General features: G+C 43.6%; 2 protein-coding genes across 5 annotated transcripts in view; both read right to left on the reverse strand.

Annotated features, from left to right (window-relative positions):
* ZSCAN4 (zinc finger and SCAN domain containing 4) overlaps nucleotides 1–15,912 on the reverse strand; it is a 94,059-nt gene that overhangs the window by 62,963 nt on the left and 15,184 nt on the right. The gene's annotated exons all lie outside the window — the stretch shown is intronic.
* Nucleotides 1,487–15,912, reverse strand: part of LOC140632141 (uncharacterized) — a 29,607-nt gene continuing 15,181 nt past the window's right edge. For 2 of the 4 annotated variants that reach the window (XM_072824045.1, XM_072823953.1), the window contains exon 2: nucleotides 1,487–7,827. In XM_072824045.1, the coding sequence (XP_072680146.1) occupies nucleotides 6,284–7,675 (1,392 nt within the window). In that variant the 5' untranslated portion in view covers nucleotides 7,676–7,827 and the 3' untranslated portion in view covers nucleotides 1,487–6,283. Of the gene's footprint in view, nucleotides 7,828–9,051; nucleotides 9,179–11,812; nucleotides 12,103–15,912 lie in introns of those variants that run through there. The other 2 variants (XM_072823867.1, XM_072824112.1) reach the window with 2 other exon arrangements.

The following is a 15,912-nucleotide window of genomic DNA, read 5'->3' on the forward strand; positions in this document are numbered from 1 at the left end:
TTTCCTTCTCTGTGATGACTCTGTCTCTGACTCAGGCAGACACACCTCACAGTGAGCTTTCCCAGACCTGCTCTAATGACTGCTGTCAGTTCTTTCCTGAACTGCATGTCTGTCCCCTGACCTTACTGGTCTATAGGTTCTACAGCAGATTTCATATTTTCTAACAGTGAGTCTGAGATTATTTTATTTCTAGGGGTCTGCTAACAATGTATTCATACAACTCATCTATAAGCTAAGTATCCTCATGTTCATCTGAAGATGAGAAAACAGATTTACAACCTATAAACTCCAGCCATCATTCCATGTCACAACTCGACTCAAACTCATTTGTCCAAGTTTCTGACCATGTTCTTAATGGAAATACTTTGCATCCAGGTAACAGTGTTTTTGAAGCTGAATGAAGCATTTTGGGAGTTTTTTCTTTTGCATTTTATGGATTGATCTGTTCCACTTGATTTTCAGTCAAGCAATCACTCTCTGAGTCTGTAAGGAATTCACACTCATACTGATTGATTTTGTGTTTTTGTTTCATACCTTGCCTCTTATGAGAGATCTCATTAGAAAGAAACCTGCTAGTTAAACCTAATAATCAACCTTCTTTTTCTTCTTTCCAACTTTTAATCCTTTCGCATTTCTGTTTTCTGGGAAGGTTATGTATAATTCATCTTCATTAAATTCTTACATATTACTGTTTTTTGGTTCTATCACTTAAGGACCACACTTAGGTTTATCCCATTTTTTCTTCACACTCTTATGGTGAAATACAACATTTGCACAGGGGATTAATATATACTTAGAATTTAACAAATGTTCCTAAATAGATGCCTCTGTATCCGCCACTGAGGGAAATAAAAAGTACTAGTCAGTACAATTCAGCCATGTTGTTCAATGTGTCCGGATCGTTTTTCATTGCTGCTGAGGCGATTAAAACACAATCTGGGGCAGCCCCGGATTTCTGTTCATGTCTTCTGCCCATTTCATGATTGGATTGTTTGTTTCTTTGCTGTTGAATTTAATGAGTTCTTTATAGATCTTGGACACTAGCCCTTTATCTGATATGTCATTTGCAAGTGTCTTCTCCCATTCTGTAGGTTGTCTTTTAGTTTAGTTGACTGTTTATTTTGCTGTGCAAAAGCTTTTTATCTTGATGAAGTCCCAATAATTCATTTTTACTTCTATTTCTCTTGCCTTCATGGATGTATCTTGCAAGAGGTTGCTGTGGCCAAGTTCAAAAAGGGTGTTGCGGGGATCCCTGGGTGGCTCAGCGGTTTAGCGCCTGCCTTTGGCCCAGGGCGCGATCCTGGAGTCCCGGGATCGAGTCCCACATCAGGCTCCTGGCATGGAGCCTGCTTCTCCCTCCTCCTGTGTCTCTGCCTCTCTCTATCATAAATAAATAAATTAAAAAAGGGGGGGGGTGTTGCCTGTGCTCTCCTCTAGGATTTTGATGGAATCTTGTCTCACATTGAGATCTTTCATCCATTTTGAGTTTATCTTTGTGTATGGTATAAGACAATGGTCCAGTTTCATTCTTCTGCATGTGGATGTCCAATTTACCCAGCACCATTTATTGAAGAGACTGTCTTTTTTCCAGTGGATAGTCTTTCCTGCTTTCTCAAATATTAATTGACCATAAAGTTGAGAGTCCACTTCTGGATTCTCTATTCTGTTCCATCGATCTGTGTGTCTGTTTTTGTGCCAGTACCACACTGTCTTGATGACTACAGCTTTGTAGTACAACCTGATATCTGGAATTGTGATGCCCCCAGCTATGGTTTTCTTTTTCAATATTCCCCTGGCTATTCGGGGTCTTTTCTGATTCCACACAAATCTTAAGATGATTTGTTCCAACTCTCTGAAGAAAGTCCATGGTACTTTGATTCCATATCTTGCTATTATAAAAAAATCTCCAATAAACATAGGGGTGTATGTATCTTTTCAAATGATTGTTTTTCATATTCTTTGTGTAAATACCCAGTAGTGGAATTACTGGATCATATGGTAATTCTATTTTTAATTTTTTAGCAATCTTCAAACTGTTTTCCACAATAGCTGCACCAATTTGCATTCTCACCAACAGTGCATGAAGTTTCCTTTCTCCTCCACTTCCTTGCCAATACTTGTTTTCCATGTTTTTTATTTTTGCCATTATGACAAATATGAGGTGATACTCATTCTGGTTTTGATTTACATTTCTCTGATGATTAGTGATGAGCATCTTTTCATGTGTCTGTTGGCTGCTTGAGGATTTTCTTGGTATATATAATTTTTACTTCAATACTTTAAGAACTTATCTCATGGTACACTTGCATTCATTAATCGTGAAAAGGAATGAGCCTGCTGACTTGGGTTCCTCCATTTCTCTCCTTGCACATGTGTATAACTTCCTCCTGTCGTTGATTCTTATTATAATGGGTCTAGGCAGCATGTGTTTCTCCCTTCCAAACATTCCCCCTCTGCAATTTCCTCCTTCTTTGTGTTCTATTATCTAGATATATGTCTGCTGCTTCTTTAATGTGTCAGGTTTTAGATTTCCTTTAAAATCTCCACTAGTTTTACCCCTTTAGGACTGTTTTGAGAGTTCCTCCACTGATATTTAATAATATATATTTTAATATATATTTTTTACATATGCTTTTAGTATATTATATATTAACATATATAATTTAATATATATTACTATTAATCCCCATCATATATATTCATACTTTTTTTTTCCCCCAAAATACACTCTACACCCAATTTGGGGCTTGAACTCCCAACCTGAAAATCAAGAGTCGCATGTTCTACCAACTGAGCCAGCCAGGCACCCCTAATATTTTTTATTTTAGTCGAATAGACATTCTTTTTTTTTTTTTTTGACATTCTTTTTTAAAAAAGATTTATTTGAGAGAGATAGAGAGCATATGCACATGCAGAGGTAGAGAGAGAAGCAGACTCCACCCTGAGCAGGAACTCTGATGCAGAGCTCAATCCCAGGACCCTGGGATCACGACCTGAGCTGAAGGCAGATGCTCAACTGACAGCCACCCAGGTGCCCCTGTACAGACATTACTATTTATCCTATCCATTGTGTACTTTATGAAACCACTGTATTCAATGCCCAGCATTTCCATATTATCACAACTTTTGTATTACTTATATCCTCCTAACTTTGAAAGTAAATCTTACATTTTATTTTTTTAAAGATTTTATTTATTTATTCATGAGAGACAGACAGGCAGAGACACAGGCAGAGGGAGAAGCAGGCTTCCCGCAGGAGCCTGATGTGGGACTCGATCCTGGATCCTGGGATCACACCCTGAGCCAAAGGCAGACGCTCAACCACTGAGCCACCCAGGCATCCCTTACATTTTATTTTATAGCTATTTCTCCTGTGTTATACATAACCCCTTTTACAATGATTTTGCTTACAGGTAACTTTGAAAGAGAAAGCCAAAAGGTGACTTCTTTACTAGATATGAAGAAACTAGAAAATCATGGTAATGAAAATGTGGTGTCAAAAAGTCAAGCAATCTTTATGAAGCAGCAACTGCTAGTCTAGATTTTTGCTTGCCAATCTGCCATACATATGACTGGTAAGGAGACCACAAGCCCAAATGGATTGAGAAAGATTATTCCTTACACAGATAGCATAAGAAAACATTCTGTCACTTCCTGCTATGCCTGTCATATAGGAAGGACACCACAAAACCAAAGGGACCAGATTACAGGCAACATGTGCAGTGGGACTCGGTTGCTGAGAAGCCTATTCAAGCCTGGTTCTGAGTGTTGTTGTTTTTTAAAGATATATCCATTTATTTGAGACCCAAAGAGAGAGGCAGAGACATAGGCAGAGGGAGAAGCAGGCTCCCTGCAGGGAGCCCAATGTGGGACTCGATCCCAGGTCCCCAGGATCATGACCTGAGCCAAAGACAGATGCTCAACGACTGAGCCACCCAGGTGCCCCTCTGAGTGGTTTTACATCCTTGCAGATGGACCCTATGGAGGGAGGGATTAAGTGGAAATTCCAATGTCTCACAGGAACCAGGGAAGCAGTGAAACTCTCATATACTGCTGGTAGGAAATAGAAAAACCCTTTCAGATCACTTTGGCAACTTCCTAAAAAGCTAAATATTCACCTACCCTATTATTCAGGCATTGCACTCAGAGGTATTAACACAAGAAAGATGAAACATGTATCTGTATAAAGATATATATGTGAATCTTCATAGAAGTTTTATTTAATAGCCAAAACTTTCAAACCCAGATGTCAAGGAACAGATATACAGAGCAAATAATGGTATATCCATACAACAGAATACTACTCAGCAATGAAAGGAATGAACTTTTTAAATCTAAGTAATTATCCAGGATATATGAAATCAGAAAAAAAGAATACTTTATGATTCCAATCACATAAAATTCTAGAAAATGTAGTCTACTGTAAAGGAAAGTAAATCCAAATTTGCCCAGAGAGCCAGAGAGGGCAGAGAGAGTAATAAAAATTGAAGTAAACATGTGTGGGGCTTATATATTCATTATCACAATGATGATGATTTTGTGGATTATACTGTCAAATCTTACCAAACTATATACTTTCAATATGTGCAGTTTACTGCATGTCATTAGAACTTAAAGCTTTAAGCAATGGTTCAAAATAAAAGGATCTCCCACTCCATTAAAAAAAAAAAATCAGGCTTGGCAACCCTCTATTATCTCCATCACTTCTCTCTTAATGCTTTTGGAGGGATGCCTTACCTCAGTAGTACTAAATATCTGAGCAATGGAAGATGTTTCTACCGTAGTCACAAAGGCCGTATCACTGGACTAAGAGATCTCCCTTCTGTCCTTGTTTTCCTGTATGTACAGTAACAGTCTTAAGGCTAACAGCCCAGAAAGCCATAGGAATCCACAAAACCTTTATTTTCTCTGCCAGTCACCTCAGCTATTCAAGATACACAGGCCAGGAGGTACATGCTCACCCGACACAGCCAGTCACCAGAATAGCTGTGGGTCCACTTTTAGGAGAGGAATGTTCCATCTAGTTTGCTGCAGGCTCCACCACTTCCTATCAATCTAGTGTTTTCTCACCAATTATGATTCCCTGATTCTTTAGTGTTAAAACCAGTGATACTACCCTACTAAATTCTGGACACCAGGGCACATGGCGCCCCTGAAGGCCCTGGAAAAGAGATTTCCCTTAACCATGTAGTCATTACATGATACGCACTATAAGCAAAGGAACCAATCACAGAAACACTGGGGATTATTGCAAGTGCCCATTCCTCAATGTGACATCTGGGCCCACAAAATCTTGGCATCCAGATTCAACAGTTTCGCTCCACTGTACAAAGCCTACAGTCTTTCCTTTGGAAGCCTTGGGCAACACTGCAAACTAGGCCCAAAATAAAGAGCTATTCTTTGCCATCATACTTGGCCTTTGAGGCACACCAAAGTTGGGAAGTCTCACACAAGCTGTTTACCCCTTCATGATGCTTTCAAAGGAACCCATTAGTGACTACAACCCCCAAGATTAGAGATGGCTTAAACAATAAGGCCTTTATTACTGCACAAATCTTAACAAGATGAGGCAGGCAGTTTATGGGTTGGTGACATGGAAACTGGAAAAATCCTTAAGTGTCATATGAAAACAATGTCCATGAAGACAAACCTCTAAAAGCCACCAGTAGAATCCAGATAAAGTCTTTTTCTTTTTTTGTTTTTAAAGATTTTTATTTATTCATGAGAGACATAGAGAGAGAGAGGCAGAGACACAGGTAAGGGAGAAGCAGGCTCCATGCAGGGAGCCCAATGTGGGACTTGATCCCAGGACTCCAGGATCACACCTTGGGCCGAAGGCGGGGGCCAAACCGCTTAAGCTACCCAGGGATCCCCTAGATAAGGTCTTTTAGGAGAAAACTGGGTCAGGTATACACATCATTATAGAGAAAAGAATGACATCACCTTAAAGGCTCAGGCTGCTCATTATTATATCCAGAGCAAACACAATCTACTTTCCTAAACATTGGGGTGATTGATGTATACCATTGGGGTCTTTTAGGCAGTAGAGCAGAGATGACTTACACCACAGAAACACAGTCACACAATTTCAGCAAGGACCCCAAGTAGGTTAGGAAGTGCAATATGGTTCCTAGAAGCTTCCCACATACCTGGAACCTATAGCGAATCTTCCCTGTGGTGTACATTCAGATATATGAGTTCAAAATTAGGAATAGGCACCCTCACAAAGGCTCTTCTCCAATATAATGACATCGAAGAAGTAAAAGGCCCGTTCCTTGAATGACTATGGCTTTGCTGTGTGAACTCTCTGGTGCCTGATGAGGTGAGACTTTCGGCTGAAGGCTTTCCCACATTCACTGCACCCATAAGGTCTCTCTCCAGTGTGGACTTTTTTGTGTCGGATGAGGTTACACCTTCGGCTAAAGGCTTTCCCACATTCATTGCACTCATAAAGCCCATCTGCATTGTGAACTTTCTGGTGCTGAATCAGCGCAGACCACTGTTTGAAGACATTCCCACATTTGCTGCACATATACGGCCTTTCTGTGAGGTCGTGAACTTTCTGGTGTCGAATGAGGTTATACCTTCGGCTGAAGGCTTTTGCACATATGTTGCACTCATGAGGCCTTTTCCTGATGTGAATTTTTTCGTGTTGAGCAAATTGGGTGTCACTAAAGAATTCTCCACATGCCTTGCACTCGTGAGGCCACTCTCCAGTGTGAACTCTTTTGTGTTCAATGAGGTCAGAATTGCGGGTAAAGGATTTTCCACATATCCTGCAGTTATAAGGTCTTTCTCCAGTGTGAACTCTCTGGTGTTGAATGAGGCCAGAACTTTGGCTAAAAAATTTCCCACATTCCCTGCACTCATAAGGCTTTTCTCCAGTGTGAACTCTACGGTGTTTAATGAGGGTGGAGGTGTCACCAAAACATTTTCCACATTCGCCACACTCATAAGGCCTCACTCCAGTGTGAACTCTCTGATGTTTAATGAGACTGGAGCTTTGGCTAAAGGATTTCCCACATTCACTGCACTCATAAGGCTTTTCTCCAGTGTGAACTCTCTTGTGTACAATAAGGCTGGAACTTTGGCCAAAGAATTTCCCACATCTGCTGCATTTATAAGGTTTCGCCCCAGTGTGAATTCTCTGGTGTTGAATGAAACTGGAGATGTGGGTGAAGAATTTTCCACATTCATTGCATTTATAGGGCCTTTCTCCAGTGTGGACTTTCTGATGCTGAGAGAGGTTAAACCTTCGGGTGAAGGATTTCCCACATTCACTGCACTCATAAGGCCTTTCTCCATTGTGGACACTCAGGTGTTCAGTAAGAGTGTATTTGTGGCTGAAGGTTTTCTTGCATTTGCACCAACTGTAACAGCTTTTCTCACTGTGAATAGCTTCCCCACACACAGTGCAACTGTGTGGTTTCTTCCCATTACAAATATCCTGGTGCTGGTGCTCACCTGAATTGGCGAGGAAGTCCTTATCAACTTCCCCACAGGTAAAGGATTTCCCTGACACAGGGAACCTGCAGCTCTTCATACATGAAGCCCATTTCAAAAGTTTCTCTCCACTGTGCTGCTTCCCATGCTGATGAAGGTTTGCAATGAAACTAATTTGTTTTCTACATGTGTATGGTCTCAATTGGGCATGTGTTCTTTGATCAAGAGTCATGCCCAAAATGTCTTTTAAGACCAGAAAACATATCCCACAGGGGTGTGTCTTCTTGGGATATGGGCCTACATGGTGAGTCCTAACCTGCGACACTTCTACAGAAGCATCCTGCTCAGAAGGTGCCTCCTCATCCTCTGCTCCATGCCAATAACCTGAAAGCAGAGAAATTCTAGTGAAGTACGTATAGGCAGTAGTGGGAAGAGGCAGCACCATCATAATTACGTGTCTCTCACACCCATCAGAATGAGCTGATGGCACTATTACCAGGATGAAGGAGCTGGGGTGAGGGTAGAGAAGCTGCTATGCAGTACTGGGCCTCTAAAGGTCAGACAGTGAGGGAGACCTCTCCAGGTGAAGAACATAAGGATGGGGTGTGGCACAGGGAGGAGCAGCAGGGTCTATAGCTCATTCCTCTGCTAATGGCTTTCAGTAAATCCTTGCTGACAACAGTGAAGAAAGGTGTATGTAAGCTCAGGAAAATCCAAGTGTAAGAGAGCTGGTGTTTAAGAACTATGTGAGGATATGTGCACACTTAATGATACAACATATGTAGGTCAATGTGAGAAAGCACTACAGAGAAAGCAATAGAGGAAGTGGTGACATATGGAGTCCAGAGTGGTGGGAATTAACCAAATTCAGAGCAGAAATGACAAATTAGCAAGTGTCAAGAAGGAAAAGTAGAAATGAGGTGGCCAATAGCCACCAGTGAAATAGGACAGATTTTTGGTACGATCTGAATGGAGCCTTGATGAGCCTTAACATTTCTCAGGGCCAAGACTCCTCTGAGTCTAACTTGCCATGGCCTGGAAGTACCCAGGACTCTCCAGAACCTCTGATTCAGGAACTAAATGGGACCTGCATGATTCAAGCTATAAGGAAAAAGGTGGGACAGATGAATGGCCAGCACTGGCCCAGAGCAACTTAACACATAAACAGACCATAGGAAAGAAAATTAATATTACAAGGAAAAAAAAATCCTCAGAGGAGGTTCCTGTGAGAACCATAGTCCACATAAGTACTGACCATGTCAGTGACTATAATTCCTGGAGCAGGCAGAGACAGGAAATGTCATCACCTATAGGAAGAGGCCAACACTGGGGACAGAGAGATGCCGTGGACTTGGACAGAGTCAGCCAGACAGTGAAAGGACAAGCAAGGTGGAAGCCATTAGCATAACTGCAAGACTACTGACCCTGAATCCTCCCTGGTGAAGTGCTGGGACAGTGCACTCAGCCCAACCCTAACGACTGCAACTAACCAGGGAACTGGGGAAGGAAGCAGTGCCCATGTTTGTGATGGGAGAAATACAGAGCTATCCCTGGGATAAATGTGGAAAGGCTTAGCCCAGATCCCTGGGGAGGGAATGAGGGCCTTACCCAGGGTGGTCACAAGTGCAAAGTTCTCCAGCATCACATCGTGGTATAAGTGTCTCTGAGCCTCATCAAGGAGACCCCATTCTTCCCAGGAGAAGTACACAGCCACGTCTTCAAATGTCACACTGTCCTGTCAGGACAGAGACAGATGAAACCCCAAAGAGCCCCTCTCACAAGGACCCACAATCCCTTCCCCCACAAAATCACCCCATTGGCACCACCGGTGGTCTCTCCTCATGGTCCCATTAATGGCTGTGGTCAGCCCTCAGCAACAACAGCAGGTCATCAGATAAACACCATCTAAACTCTGGGCCTGGCACATTGGGCCCCACCCCTCCTGTTAAGCAATAATCCTGCAGTCCTCCAGACTAAGCATCCCAGACTCAACCACATTTGAGCTTTTCATTCAACCTTAAGACTCCAATACCAGGACCTGGGGTCATTAGCTCATACTCACTCTCCACATCCCTGTGATGCATAGACTGCACCTTTTACATCTCTGGAACCCACAGATGCACTCCCTCCACCACCACAACTACCCTCCTGCCCCATAGCACAGGGATATCCCTAGATTTTCCTCATATCACTTGGCACACAGCATCGAGACAATATTTGCTTGACAAACTCAAATGGAATCCAATATTATCCAGACCTCCAATGGCTTCCAGTACCAAGGGAGTCCAGAATTCTGCTAGGAAAGCCTCCCCTTCATAGAAAGCTGGCTCTGTTCTTTGCTTCAACCTCACCAACCATAACTACATGCATACCTCAGATATCTTTGGCCCTCTTCAACTTCCTGTCCCCTCCAGTCACACCAAAACCTCATTCAAAACTAGCCCCACTGGTCCTCTACCCCAGGCCTAACAACACACAGATGACCACAATGGACTCTGAAATAACCTACCATACTGACTGAAACACCTCATGCCCCACCTAAGGGTCACCACAAAATCCTAGGGAATATCATCCTGCCTCAATTACTCCTATGCCTCCACATTCCTCTCATGTTCAATTTTCCCTTGGAAACCTTGGTCACCTGCCAGATCATCATCCTGCCCACACTTCTCCCCAGCCACTTTTCTCCATCACCTGTGTACCCAATACTCTCCACCTTCAACCAGGTGTCCAAGTCAGAGGCTCAGTTCTTGGCCCACATCATCTTCTTGGACTGCTAACAGTATTACCACCAAGATCTGAAGATTCCCCCTTCTCAATGCAACCAACAGCTCCACCCTGGCTGACACAGCAGCAATCGTCTTTGGGACGCTCCATTCTGAAACCTTCCAAACTGTGTGCAATTGCCCACTTAATGCTTCCATTCAGTGGTCTCTGAAATGTCTCAGGCTTAATATGGCTGAAACAAACCTCCTGATACCCCACTGAAAACTGATCCCACTACCAACTACCCCATCTCCGTTGCTGGAACTTACATCCTTCCAGCTGTTAAGACCAAAAACTTTGGGATCATCCTCAATTCCTTTCTGTCCTTCACCTTCCACATAAACAAATCTGGATGACCTGATTTAAAAAAAAAAAAAAAAGGGTCCAGGATCCAACCACTTCTCCCACCTCGATGGAGAAGTCCTCCCGCCTCAGCCCCATGCCCCTTCCCGCATCCAACAATACTCATCTGGCCTATTACAGCCGCCTCCTTCCTGGTCATCCTTCTCCCTCCCTTATCTTAAGAGTCCATTCTCCACTATGCAGCCAGCCACACGACACCTGTTAAGACCTTGGTAAGATCACTTTACTCTTAATCAAACTTCTTATCTCCAGAATTGACACCTGACCTCAAAGGCAGCCACTCCAGCCCTGCCTTCTGTCCTCTTGTTTCCATGAGGAAAAAAAAGGAAACTTCAGTTCCCTTGGCACTCCCAGCTAAGTTGTACCTTCCAAGTATTTGCACATACTGGCACTGTTCCAAGGATAACCTTCCACACCTCTTTCAAGAAACAAGAATCCTTCCATATAATCCTCAGCCTAGACTCAGGACTGTGCCTAGAGTTTCTTCAAGTGCCCCCAGACACAAGGGCTGGGAGAGTGGCAGGCAGAGTCCCAGGAGACCTAAATTCCAGAGACCATATGGGAGGAGTCAGGACAGGTAAGGGACTGAGACTCCCTCCATTGACCTGTGTTGGCCTCATGAGCATTTCTTCAGCCACAGAAATGTGAAAAGAGGCAGGCCTCAGAGGAAGATCATCATGGCCAGGATCCATGGGCTCAGATAGATCTCCTCATATGCCTGCCCAGCCCCGGGGTCAGGTGACCTCCGCTGACTGTCTAACCTTTGTGCCCCAGCTAGGACTCTTACCAGGGGTGTGGCCTTGCAAGAGAACGCCACCTTCCGGGGCCTCACTGTCCTCGCAAAAACCCTTCCAATCTATTCTTTCCAAGCAACCTTCGAGAAACTGAAAACAATCAGACCGTGTCCCTCTTCTCTTCACTACCATCCATGGCTCCCTCGGAACAGAGGTACAGCACCTCCGCCCGCCAATCCCGGCGTGACCCCGCTTCAGGCTACCAGTTCCCCGACCTCAGAGTCCTCCCGCCTCCGCCGCACCCCCAACCCGCCCCTCCCCCGCAGCCCGCTCCAGCGCCTCACGCCAGCGCGCCGGCGCTCACACGAGGGGCCCCTGCCCACCGTCGCCTCCCTGTCCCGGACACCGGAGCCTGGGCCGCAGGGCTGCGAGCGGGCGTCCCGCGCTCGGGCCTTGAGGGTCTGGGTGGAGGGAGGGTGGGGAGGGCCCCGGGGACGAATGTTTACCTGTGCCGGGACCCTGGGCGCGGCCGCCGCCATCGGATTCGGGTTGCGGGGCGGACACCCGGGCTGGGGGTCTCTGTCCCAACCCCCGTAAGGGGCAGCCTAGGAGGCGTCGCCGAGCCGTGGACCCCAGTCTGCGCGGTGAGGACGGCGCCTCCTCCCGCCCCTTCTCTGATCCCGTCACCTCACCAGAGTTGTAGTACCTCTAAACCAAGGTAAACCCTAAGAAACCAAAATGACCGCCAAAAAGAGTACGCCAGGAGTCCCCCCGCCCCCCCAGTATGACGTGTTCGCGCAGAAGTGCCCTCTCCTGAGCCTTCATTGGCTCAGCGCCACCGGGCGTTCAGGCAAGAGCATTCTGGGTAACGTAGTTCCCACAGCTCTGCAGACTCCGTCCAGGATGTCCCCATAACTACCTCCCCGGCGTCAGGCAGCACCGCGAAGATCACGGGGAAATGGCCTCGCCCAGAAGAGACTGGAGCTTGCCTCCTTATGGAAGAGCAATATCCAAGCTTCTGGGTCCGTTGTTGCAAGCGATCGCAAAAGTGTTTTGAAACGTGTTATTTCAGACTCCATGAAGCCGAGCTTGCGTCAGAGGCCAAAGAATATTCTTTCAGATGCCCCCAAAGGGACACAGATCCAAATGGACATAGCCTTCCAGAGTTACTCTGTACAAAATGCGTTCGCTCCGTAGCTAGAAGCTAATAAAAATCATGCTATTGCTTTTCAAATGTAAGTGCCCCCGGGCATTGGAGTCAGTTTCGTTAGCTTGAGAATCTTAGGTTAGGGGCAGGAGAGAAGACTCCAGATAGGGTCGTGGTAACGCAAATAGAGGAGGAATGCATGTTGGCCACTCTAAAGCAGGTGGACAAGGGTAAGCCAGGCTCCGGTTCCCTCGGAAAATATCTTTCCTGCTTAAATTACCAGTAATTTATCCAAGCCGATGAGCAGTACCGCTTTATCTATAGCTTATTTCTGCTCCATATCCTGAAATATATTGTTCTTTTTTCGAAATGAAAACGGCACAACTCACTACTACGCCTAAAGACCTACTAACAAAACGTATTCTTCTTGTTCTCCTCTTGCTCTAAATGTATCAATAAAATGAATGAGGGAGAAGACAGAGGATCAGAAGGGAATAAAAGTTAAATCGAGAAAGGAGCCGAATAAATGTTTAAACTGAAAGGAGGGAAAAAAGAGCTCCTTTCTGTATTCTGGGTATGGGTAGCCACTTTGTGCAGCTGATAACCAAGTTGACACTGAGAGGACAAATGATGAGTCATTCATGGGCAGAGCCAGATTAAAACAATCCAACACAAAGGTAGAGAAAGTGCCAAAAACAGAAGATGAGAAGAGGCTTGGTGCAAGATCAAGTAGCCAGGAAAGGGCAAGGGGGAAGGATAGAAGGAATATGAGGGGCACAAATGTACGCACAAATGAGAGTGCCAAGTGAGGCTCAGATTTCTGATCTCACTTCTTTTGTATGTACACTTCTCACTACAGTGGGGGAACCTCAACCAGCCTCATTTCTAAGGACATTTTCTCTGTATTTATGACTCAAGTTTACATCTGTGCATCACAGTTCCTCCAGGAACTTACCTATACCTCTCTTCACCTATTCAGCATGTCCAGATGGGCTTGATTCTGCTGTCCCCAGTAGTCACCAGCTTCATGATAACTCCATTATCCTACTTCCTCAAAACACCAACCGGGAGGCCATCTTTAACCACCATACTAACCCTCATAGCATTCATGGTCAAATCATGTGCTACTTACTTTCAAAGAACAAAAATATCTATTTATATCTCTCAACTAAATATGTTAATAACTGATCCAACTGCCATCTCCTCACCCTTGATTTCTTATAGTTGTCTTTCAATGATCTCTCTACTTTCCTTGTTCATACATGGTCTAATCTTTAAATAGTAGGGAGACAGACTAATCTTTCCCAAGTAAAATCATGTCACTTCCCTTTCCAAACCTTTCAATGCATGCTTCTTTACAAATTAACACCTCAATTCTTGCAATAGGTTTAAAGAACAAACATGATCATATCTTAGCCCAACCCTACAAACTTTCTTCCTACAGGGATGGCTTGCTGCCTATTCCCTTCAAGCTATTAGCCAAATGCCATTATCAGAATGTTCTTTAATGCCCACACTGTCTAAAGTATTAATAGCTACTTCTTTGCCTTTATACAATTTTAAATTAAATTATAAATTACACGCTATAAAATATACCCTTCTGTATATTCCTCTAGGGGTTTTTGACAGCATATAGTTTTGTAATTACTACCAAAATCAATACACTGAATAGTTGGATCACACCAAAAACTCTTGTGCTCCTATGTGCCTCTGCCTATCCACAGACACTGGTAACCATATGTGATCTTTGTCTCTAGAATGTTAGAGACTCACTTTTCCAGAGATTCACATAAATGAAATCAAACAGCACAAGACCATTGAATCTAGCTTCTTTCACTTAGCTAATGCATTTGTGATTTATCCATGTTGTTTCATGTGTCAATAGTTCCTTCTTCCCATTACTGAATGGTAAATGACTCTAGGGATGCAGCCTAGATTTTACAGCTGAGATCCATTTGAACTTTGTTTACAGATTTTGGAAATTATTAGTAGAGCCACTATGAAAATTGTGAATACATATTTTTATTTCACATAGGTAAATACTCTGAATACATCACAGGGTTTTATGGTAAGTGTTTTTTTTTAATCAATTGTCCCAGGTTATGTTCCACCAGCAATGTATGAGAGTTCCAATTGCCCCACAACATCACCAACACTCGGTATGGTCAGTTGTTTTAGTTTTAGCTACTCAAATAGGTAAATAGTAGTATAGCATAGTAATTTCATTTTGCATTTTCCACAGAACGTTATATGTGCATAACTGTCATTGGTCTATATTCTTTGTAGAGAGATGTCTGACAAAATCTTTTACCCATAATTTTAAATTATTTTCCTAATATTTGAGTTTTCTAGTTAATACTTTTTAAATATTATGGATACAGGTCTTTTACCAAATGTGTGATTGCAGGTATTGTCTCCCCATCTGTGGCTCATCCTTTGTTTTTTTACAGAGCCTTTTGAAGAGTATTAGATCTTAATGGTGAAGAAGTGTAATTTCTCATTTTTTCTCTTATAACTTATTTTTGTTGTTTTATCTAAGAAGTATTTGCTTAACCATGGTAACAAAGATTTTCCTCCACGTCACTTGCTGTTTAGTATTAAGTCTATGATACATTCCTTTTAAAAATTTTATTTATTCATGAGAGACACAGAGCGTGAGAGAGAGAGAGAGAGGGAGAGAGAGGCAGAGACACAGGCAGAGGGAGAAGCGGGTTCCATGCAGGGAGCCTGACGTGGGACTCGCTCCCAGGTCTCCAGGATCACAACCTGGGCCAAAGGCACCGCTAAACTGCTGAGCCACCCGGGCTGCCCCTATGATGCATTCTGAATAAAAATTTAAAATAAGACTTACTGAAACATGGGTTAAATGATCAGGAAAAGAGATGAATTAAGGATGGAAAATTGCCACATTTTTGGAGAGCAATAAAGCAACTGTTAAGATGATGTTATTCATAGTGACAGAAAATGATTGAGACGGTTTTGAGGATAAGAGCTGGGAAAACTGCTCTATTTCAAGTACATTAAGATATCTGTTCGGGGGGCAGCCCCAGTGGCACGGCGGTTTGGCACCGCCTTCAGCCCGGGGCGTGATCCTGGAGACCCAGAATCGAGTCCCGCGTTGGGCTCCCTGCGTGGAGCCTGCTTCTCCCTCTGCCTGTGTGTCTCTGCCTCTCTCTCTCTCTGTGTCTCTCATGAATAAATAAATAAAATCTTTAAAAAGAAAGGTATCTATCAGAGAGGCAAATTGGGATGTCAAGTAAAGAATTGGAAAAATAAGTCTGGGGTTCAGGAAATATCAAGGGTAATGGGGAAAAATCTGGAGTGGGCAACATCAACCAACCTTATTGAAAACTCCCCAAAATTAATTGATCTGAGGATGCAGAAGTAATCATTGGACAAAAATGGAGTCATTGGTGACTTTGACAGGAATAGTCTTTATGGCCACAGAGCCAACTGGAA

This window comes from Canis lupus, chromosome 1 (genome assembly GCF_048164855.1).
Source record: "Canis lupus baileyi chromosome 1, mCanLup2.hap1, whole genome shotgun sequence".
Lineage (NCBI taxonomy): Eukaryota > Metazoa > Chordata > Mammalia > Carnivora > Canidae > Canis > Canis lupus.